This window comes from Acyrthosiphon pisum, chromosome A3 (genome assembly GCF_005508785.2).
Source record: "Acyrthosiphon pisum isolate AL4f chromosome A3, pea_aphid_22Mar2018_4r6ur, whole genome shotgun sequence".
NCBI lineage: Eukaryota > Metazoa > Arthropoda > Insecta > Hemiptera > Aphididae > Acyrthosiphon > Acyrthosiphon pisum.
The window spans coordinates 17156052-17165887 of NC_042496.1; the positions used below are offsets into that span (position 1 = coordinate 17156052).

Sequence of the window (9836 nt, forward strand, 5' to 3'; positions counted from 1 at the left end):
TTAGATTGAGCTCCTCTACTTATTTTTTCTCAATTCGAGCACTGGCCAGGATTGATATATCGAATTATAAATATCGATACATCCCTAAATGGGTATGCTATGCCACCATTTTGCGACTCATTTATCAATGATAAAATGATAAAATAAAGAGAGAGAAATTCATATTCACCATGACAAATTCTATAGGTATCATCACAGTTGTACTAGTTTTGCGCAGTAGATACGCATTTTCTTCACCTCCGGCCAATATCGTAGTTCTCAATTTCTCATTGGTTGATTTTGTTCTATGTTATATAATATTATGTTTGTAAACGATTTACAGCCAATAAGAACTACGATATAGGCGAAGTAAACAGCGGAGGTTGCGTATCAAAATGCTGTGATGATATACCTATATAATTTGTCATGATATCCACATAACAATATTACCTGTATCTATAGTGCCCTGGTATCGGCTCCCGGCGGCGTAAGCACCCACTACCATGGTTACGCTCGTAGCAAGCTGATTAAAATAACGGCATTTTCGACTTTCGTGTCCAATAAAACATAATACGATAATAGTATACGGTATTATCATTTATCCCATTGTAGGTTAAAAAATTAAAACGGCCAAATTCCTAACTGATTGTCGCGCTACGTTCTGCCGATTTCGATCCAAGTATCAAACGGCAGGAGCCAGGAATCGACCGCCTGTGTCTGCCGGCTGTTATGGTCGCCCCAATAACGTTGAAGATTTTGAACAACCTCCATTGACCGAACAAACGACGTCGGTACCGCCGACGACGACGACAGAACAGTTGTTGTTGTTGTTGTGGTGTTTCACTTTCTTCATCCCAAACCGTGAGTACGACAATTGAGCAGAAAATCTAACCACTTCATCCTCATTTATGTCCGATTTTTACCACTTCAACATTAATTGGTTTTTGATTTACAGTCGTGCAATGGGTGAGAGCATCAGTGATCAAGAATTGCGGCGACGTCTGTTGACCTTCAACACCGTCGTCCCTCCGGTCACCGATTCGACCAGAAGATTGTTGATGAGGAAACTTGCGGATCTTGAGAGCCGCCATTCGAGCCAAATTGATTCGCCCAAATCAAACGATATATCCTTGATAAATGTATCAAATTGGAATCATTCTGCTAGCGAAGATGAAGACAAAAACTCTTACTTGTTTACAGGTCTGTTGCTAATGTGGCTATATTAATTAAATTAATAACAGTTTTAAAATAGTTTAATACTTTGCAGAAACTAGAAAGTTTTCTAACAAACTACCTGAAATACAGACTGAAAAAAAAAAACCAAGACTTTATGACTCTAATGTTAGTTTAACCCCAAGAGAACCTATTTTTCGAAGTCCACGTTCGAATCCTGTCACTGAAACACCTTATGCTGATCAAGCTATTCAAAGGTGGAAAGAAAAAATGATGAATCAATCCCAAAGTAAGCCAATTAGTTTCTAATTCATTAAATTATACATTAAGTCTAATCAATTTATATTTGTTACTAAAATACATTAAACTTTTCAATATACGGAGTTAAAATAATATTTTTAAGAGGATGCTTCACTCGCATGCTGTCTCTGCAAATTGTACTTTTTGATTAATCTATTTTACTCTGTTATGATATATATTGGATCGAATTGACCTGTTTTCAAATTTAGAATTAAGAATATTATTTAGTGAACCTCCTAGTGTTTTTAGTAAGCAAGTGAAGAATATTTAAAAATTGTAAATTGTTTGTGCATTTTAAAATTAAAATCCACAAAAAATCTACGAGGTTCACTTGGTAGTATTAATACTTCTAAATTTGATAATAGTTCAATTCGTTCCAATATTAACCATAACAGTTTTAAATAGATTATTCAGAACATAAAATTTGTTAGGTTATGTGTGACAACGCTTACGGGTGTAGCTCATAATTAATAATATTTATTTTTTAATGTTGACCCATGTACTTTACCATTAACTCTACTGTTACCAAATATGAGCAGACTAGTTTAAACAATTATTAGTCTGTCAGTTTTAAGTATTATACTTACCCTGTTCTGAAAAAGAATGTCAACGGCAATGGTCTGTGGAGTAAGGCGGATGTCCGCTAATTGGTTCGTTCTTATTCTGGACAAAGTATAGTTTAACTATTATTATTATTATGGTTCAAGACTGATTACATAGAAAAAAGGCTGGAAATTTCAGTTTTTTTATTTTTCAGCATCAAAACCTAAGAATATAATTTTACTGTTTACAAAACTAAAATCGTTTTAACAACTATTGAAAAATATTACATTTGAGTTAATTTATAATAAATAATAATCCCTCAATTTTACTATAACAAATAATTTATAACTATTTAATAATTTTAAAAAAACTGTTAAAAAATCTTAAAAATTAAAAAAAAAATTACGAAAACCAAAAGTTGTATAAATTAATCTTAAATCGCAAACCTGAGAATGTAAAAAATGAAAATAAAACAAACTTTATTTGGTTATGCTCTAAAAATTGTTAAAATATGTATCATAATAAGCAAAAATTTATTTTAAAATACCTTGGCAAAAAAGTAATAAATATTTATTTTACGATATATACACCAAAGAGTAGTTACAAAGGGGTAAACAAAACTAATTAATTAATACAACTGTGCAAACAATTATCTTATAAATATAATAAAAATATACAAATGTAAAAATATTGAATATGGAGTAAATTTAGAAGGCAGGAGTTAAGAGGTAAATGTTCTGAGCATGCGGTTTGCTAGTATGATGGTGTGACTGGGGATAACAAAAGGTTTTGGGTAGGGTACGACAGAACTCTTAAGCAGAATTTTTCAAGAAGGACTGGAACATCCAGGGACCCATTTTAAAGTGACCAAATGATTCTTTGGTCAGCTTCAAGGCGACATGAGGATAGTGTTTGGCCACTATGTAGGAGTAGTCGTGTTGTGCAATCGGAAGTTGAGTATGAAAGCAGCATTTTCTAAAAATTTATTCTGTTCTTGTTCAAGGCAAAGTTGGTCTCTGCAAGAAAAGGGTGCAAACAATCGCACCAAATTCGAGAAGGGGTCTAATGACTGAAAAATATAAAGAAAGGAGGCAAAGGGTGGATTTGAACCTTTGGTGTTATGTTTAATGAATCCAAAGCACTTTCAACTCTCTATTAATAGTGAAGTTGATATGATGTTCAAAAGAAAGAGAGGGGATGTAAAATATCCCAAAGTCTTTAACAATGGAAGTACTTTGAAACAGATTGTTATTTAAAGTATATAGGTGAATTACGGATCTGAGGAGATCAAAATCTCGAGAAAGACATTATCAGACATTTATTCAAATTAAGAATTAAGCCAACGAACCAAATATCTAAAAATATCTTGTCTCAAAGAGACTGGAATGGGCCGGACATATGTGGCGAGAGAAGAACAGTCTAATGAGACACGTTGTAGTATCTAAACTAAATAAAACACGTCCCAGAGGAAGACCATATCAGCGTTGGCTAGATCGGGTAAAGAAAGATTTAATTGAAGTAGATGAAACGGCAAGAATTGAGGATGCAGTCAACAGACCAATGGAAAGGTTTGGTAGAAGCAGTGAAAGGCCTTAACGGCACAAGCTAAAAAAAAAATAGAATTAAGCCAACGCTAATAAAGTAACCCATTGATTGAAAATATCAAGTTCAGCCTGAAGAGTTTTTATTATAAATTAATGTGACGAATCAGATTTTCCATACCGATGGAAAGATATTTTGTCCTTTGTCCTTGAAATACCGTGAAAAAATATATGAAAGCATGACATCAGAATGCATAATTAATTAGGGCTGGACATCAGTCTACTTTTAATTTATAGTAAAAATTCTTATTATCTGGGAATTTATTATGAATTCCAGCTATATTCCTTTACTTTTAAATATATGGAATTTATCCATCACTAGGTACTTCAAATACTAGACTATACTTTGTTTGCCAAGAGAATACGGTTATTTCACGCAAAAAATAGGTGTCAAGGAGTACGGATTTGGGGGGATACGATATATTTTGGTTACGGGACTGACTCCATAGATTATCTACCATGACATTTTTGTTGGCTACATCTGTGAACAAATTCTAGACACGCCTATGACTTATTTACTAATAGCTTTACCTTCATAATTTACAAATATATAAATTAATTAGGCCATGTAAGTTACCCATATCCTTTCTTAATATATAAAAAGTAACAAATTTAAATTGTAAATGGTTTTGGTGTTTTTAGCATTGTAAAAACTCAAAACAGATTTACGCACATTCAAATCTTACTTGCGTAGTAATTTTTTGGACCATTATAACAAAATGCAATAAATCCTGAAGCCTAGTTATCATATAAAATTAACTTCGTTATTTAAAAAAAAGGCAACTAGACTAAGTCTTTCCCTTTAATAGTGAATACAAATTTACTATTTTAAACATTTGTAACTTGGAGACAACTCTTACTAGTGTTACATCAACTTAACCAAATTAAGAATACAATAATGAAATAGTAAATGTTAAAAATAATGGATCAATTCATGGTGTTTTATTTATGTTTAATCAGCAGATAAAAATGATGTGTCAAATACTTCACAGTATGATTTTCCATCCCCTGTTTCATCAATTTATTCTCAAAATTCAAGGTTTGTTAAACAATTATATTTAAATAATAATAATAATAATTCTGTTATTTTTCATAATATAGGAGATATATTCAACCAACACAGCAAAGGCATCTGGGAAATGGCTATACAAGAAATACTCAGTATATAATACTACTTTTTATTGGTTTTTTTGTAGTAATTTTTGGATTATATTTCACTTCTATACAATCAAGTACAGTTGTGTTACCTCCAGGTAATATATAAAAATATTTTATAAATAAAATATACAAATATTGTTTTTATTATTAGCATAAATTACTTTTAATTATTTACTAGTAATTGCATTTCACAATTAAACTTCATTTATACATATTTTAAGGTTTCGTAGAAAAACTGTTAACTATGGTTTTTATATTAAAAAAAGCTAAGAAAAAACAAACTTAAAAGTTATAATTATTTTCAGTGTTGTTTATTAAAAAAAAATCATCTTTTCATGAAATTTTCAAGTTTGTAATTTTAAGGGCCTGGTGCAAGTTTTTCAAATTTTCCACAACTCTATAAAATTTGAAAATTCAATTTTATATTTTAGTTGCCACCCCAATTATAAGATTTTTCACTAATCTACCTACTACACCATACCTATTTAGGGAAGGGGTTGAAAAGGTGTATTATATAAAAAAAAAATGACTACGGGAATTACTCTCAAGCTTTGTAGAATTCTTGAATTTTTATGACTATTTTTTTTATCTTGTATTTTTTTATACATATTATAAAGTTTGAGGCTAAAATATTGAAAAACAGAGATCGATGCGGGCTGTAGAATATTCCCCTCTAGCAATTAAAAAAAAAATTATGAAATTTGATTGATTCTACAAGGCGGTATCGTTATTCCCGCAGAGTGTATTTTTGAGGACAAAATGGCATCAGTGCTGGGCGTCTTAACATAAAATTATTATCATTTGAATAATATTTAAATGTAAAGTAATTCATATTTAATAATAATAAATTAAGATACATATTATGTACTAAAATACATCTTAGGAATCACTTACCCACTATAACCAATGAGTTCTGAGATTGTATTTTACACTCTTTCAATCCTGTTTTTTTTTAGCTTTTTTTAGTTTTTAAATTTTTGGAGAAAATATGGTGTGCATTTATTTTTTTACTTAATGGTTTAATACTCATAGTTGTTATTAAATTGCAGGTATTTTGAACTCTTTATGTGCCAAAAAAAATCTACAAGGGTTTGACTGTGAAACAGAACAAGAAAGAGTACAAAAATTATATAGCTCTTTGGTATCCCAAGTTCAAGATAAATATATCAAGAATCAATGTGAAACGTCAGATATAGAACCGACTGTGGACGCTCAAACTATATTTGAATATATTTCAACGCATGAAAATTTACCATCCAGGGAAATAGAAGAATTAGTTGAATTATTTAAAAGTATTGCCAAAACCTATTCTGATTCGCCAATTGGATTTGACACTTCGTTTAACATCAATATTCAGCCAAATTTACCAATTCTGTGTGCAGTTAAAAATATTTTTACTAACATGTTCTATCTTATTTTGTGGCTAGGAATAGGTAAATAAATTAAAAATATTTTACTTACTTCATATAAATTAGATTATTAAACATAATTAAAAACTAACTCTTATTATATTTAATTTTATTGTTATTAGTTTCACTGTCCCTCATAAGCCTTTATTTTGGAATATGCTACATGACAACCAAAAGTGAAAAACATAAACAGGAAGTTAATCGCTTAGTTGAAAACATAATTGATTTACTGAAACAACATGCTCAGTATCGACCCAATGAAGGTTACTTACCTATCATACATATACGTGATCAGTTAATTCCACCAAATGAGAGACAAAGTATAAAAACAACAAGTTTTACTGTAAAGGAAATTACTTTTTTTTCTTTAACATACCATTATTTATTCCAGAAAAATCTAAAATTTGGGCTGAAGTTGAACAATATTTCACTGAATCGGAATCAAGAGTAAGATCTGAGATCCAACAAATTGATGGTGAAGACTTTCAAGTATGGAGATGGGTTCAACCTATGTCCCCTGTCACAGCGTGAGTTATATTCTATATTAATATTATTACAAATTAAATTAGGCAACTAGGGGGAGACATAGTGCCCTATGACTAAGATATATTCCCCTAAAAAAAAAAAATAGTTTAATATAGTTATCAAATAGAGATTTCATACTCCCCGCCAATTAAAAAATTCCTAATTATGCCTGTGAATAATAATGTCTATCATTAACTTCATTACACAATGACTTTAAATTTTTTTAATGCATGTGATGTTTGCTCAGCCTCACAAACAGGGTTTACATAGCTCAGTCAATAATGTTTAATAACATTGAACATTAACTCCCATGAAAACCCTTCATTTTTTTTTTTTTTAATTAACCATAGATAGTTATTTCTTTATTAATGGTAAAGAAATAATATAATGTGAATGTAAATTTTTAAATACAACATTATTTAAAATAATCAAATATTTTATTTTAGAAAAAAAATTTGGCAGGGTCAAGCATTTGAAACTACTGATGGTAGTATGAACTCTCCTCAGCCAAGTCCTACTTCTTGTTTAAAAATACGTCATATGTTTGGACCAGATTCGTAAGTAGAATATTAGTAAAAATATTACATACCTCTATAACTAATTAAATTAATAAGTAGTAACAAATGTTTTGTTTAATTTCACAGTATGCTAGGAGCTGATTGTGAATTACGTGTGAAAGATGCTATCCTCGAAAAGTGTGAATCTGTAGAAGTCTTACATCTTTCAGTTGATCGTAGTAGTCAAGAAGGATGTGTATATGTCAAATGTGCCTCTCCTACTGAAGCAGGAAAAGCTTATAGACAATTACATGGGTTTTGGTACGATGGTATGTCATATATTTCCAATTTAATTATATATCTAAACAAGTTTATTATTATAGAAATTTAGAATTGTTTGATATTTGGACCTAATGAGTTAATTGTTTCAGGAAAATTGGTAACTGTAAAATTTTTACGTTTGGAGCGTTATCATCAAAGGTTTCCAGATGCTGTTAGTATGACAATACCTCTTACACCATCTAATAATGAAAAACGTTCGTTACAATAAATTACATTGTTATATTAAAATAATTGTACGTCACTAACATTGTTGTTTAATTTTAAAAACGCCTAACGTTTTAATAATTATTAATATAATATGTAAATGTTTTACATTACTGCTAGAACTGTTTTGTTTATTCTACTATTATTATTTCTATAAGTAACAAACCTTATTACTTGTTGTGAAGTATTTTTTTTTTACTATTTCTTATTTTTTATTCTTACGCTTCTGGAAGCCACCATAAGTTATTGAATATATTTTTGTAAACTAATAGATGAATTAAACATTTTCCATGTAATATATTAATGCTACATACAAGTATGTTGTACATTTAAATATTATTCACTATTGTTATATATTTTATCCCAATTAATTGGTTAACCAAAAATGTCTAATATTGTAGTTATAGTCTGTCTCACGAACGAAAGGTACCACGTCTCGACAAAATCCAGTCATTCTCGTGCAACCCCAACCCCGCACCATAACAATCGGTTAGCTGCACCGACAAAGGCGGTCATGATAGCAAGTAATTATGAGCGGTGTATAAACAGAGATAACGTGAACAGATCGTTGTCCGTTGTGATACATTGGGGTGCTAGTAAAGCACGTGGATCGTGCTCTGTGGTCCGGCATCGGATCATATCTCAGTCTACATGCGCAAAACAATACCTTTCTTTTGTGAGACAGACTATAGTAAATATTTGTTTTGACATTTGAATTACCTTAAATATAATATAAGTAAAAAAAAAAATGGGCAACACATAAATTAACTAATTTAATTACTATTGTCACTGCCATATTTCATACCATGTAATTGTGTTTAAATAAATAATGTCAGTTGGTTTAAAAAAAAAAACCTGTTGCAACTATAAATTTTCTTCAGTATAAGTAACTAAAATTATTATAATTTATTATAACATTCGTAGCCAGTAGGTACAATGCGGTAGTGTACCTATATTATAGGCCATGGCCCATGAGTTATAACTAGAAATATATTATTATTAATTTTACTTTCATTCTGTCATCATGACTTTGCTGATAATTTTATCAAAATGTGTTTTCACCCACTGTATTTATTTCTCCCTGATCATAATATGGGTGTTATATTAACTCTCCGTTACGATCTGTTATTGTGTCACCGATGGCTCGCTCAATTTTTTTCGACTGTCGAGCATGTTGTAATGGATATTAATATATTATGTTATATTTTAGTTCAATGGTAAATCAATGCATACAAAAAACGATTCTGAGAGGAGACGTTGTGTCACCCTATAGCATACTTGTACAAATAATTAAATTTAATAAAAATATCTAATGGCTATAAATAGCATGACTTTATAGTGAACTTTTTTTTTTATAGAAGTATTTTGGAAATACAACAAAATATCAAAAATCAATTAAATATCAAATACCGTAAAAATTATAAGTTCAAACGATCATAAAAAATTAATACTCCGTTTCAGAATACTTTTTTTTCTAAAACTGACATGAAAATTTGTTAATTTACCGGTGAAAAATCCAATACCGTAAAAATGTAAAATTCAAACGATCATAAAAATAATACTTTCCGGTAAATATTTTTTTTTTGGCTCAAGGTAGAAAAATATGTGGGAAAGCTTCTATTATAAAGTCTAATGGTAGGTAGCTATGAAAATAAAAACTTATGAATTTCTAACTGAAAAATAATTTGAACATTTTTGAAATGATGATGAATTTCGTCAACATTTGAACTTAAAATGCATTTAAAAATAATCGAGCATATGTAACTTTAATATTGTTCAACTTCTATCAATGAAACTTATAAGCAACCTTGCATTAAATTGTCAAGCTTTTTTTATTAGTGAAAAAGTTTTTATCCAGAATTTAATCATTGACTGGAGCCCCCTTAAGGTTTATTTTATGATACAGAATTTAAATATATTGAAAAACATTATAACAAACAAAATGTTTAGTTTGGTCATATCTATATTAGTTTTAATTTTTGACAAAACCTGCTGCAGCCCCCTTAAGTCTTACAAGCTCCTCATGTTTGTAGTTTGAATTCAAATGAAAATCTATAATATTATATGTGTATCCTATATTATACGAGCTATTAATACCTAATTGA

At 29.8% G+C, this 9836-nt stretch overlaps 1 protein-coding gene across 2 annotated transcripts; it reads left to right on the top strand.

Annotated features, from left to right (window-relative positions):
- Positions 1 to 507: 507 nt before the first annotated feature.
- On the top strand, positions 508 to 8070 carry LOC100160851 (inner nuclear membrane protein Man1). 2 transcript variants are annotated; one of them, XM_008180961.3, is made up of 11 exons: positions 508 to 840; positions 935 to 1179; positions 1247 to 1441; positions 4560 to 4635; positions 4698 to 4849; positions 5804 to 6187; positions 6286 to 6483; positions 6555 to 6690; positions 7135 to 7245; positions 7333 to 7514; positions 7617 to 8070. In XM_008180961.3, the coding sequence occupies exons 2-11, from the start codon at positions 942 to 944 to the stop codon at positions 7733 to 7735; spliced, it is 1791 nt and encodes a 596-aa protein (XP_008179183.1). In that variant the 5' UTR covers positions 508 to 840; positions 935 to 941; the 3' UTR covers positions 7736 to 8070. The 2 variants fall into 2 exon arrangements, with proteins under 2 accessions (XP_008179183.1, XP_001952027.2); XM_001951992.5 differs by having other exon boundaries at positions 509 to 840; positions 4557 to 4635.
- Positions 8071 to 9836: the final 1766 nt, after the last annotated feature.

Bases quoted from the DNA above. Each gene is read 5' to 3' on its own strand.
- LOC100160851 (XM_001951992.5), top strand. From the start codon at position 942: ATGGGTGAGAGCATCAGTGATCAAGAATTGCGGCGACGTCTGTTGACC. The intron at 6,188-6,285 runs GTAAATAAATTA...TATTGTTATTAG, and splicing joins TATTTTGTGGCTAGGAATAG to TTTCACTGTCCCTCATAAGC. The intron at 7,246-7,332 runs GTAAGTAGAATA...TTAATTTCACAG, and splicing joins CATATGTTTGGACCAGATTC to TATGCTAGGAGCTGATTGTG.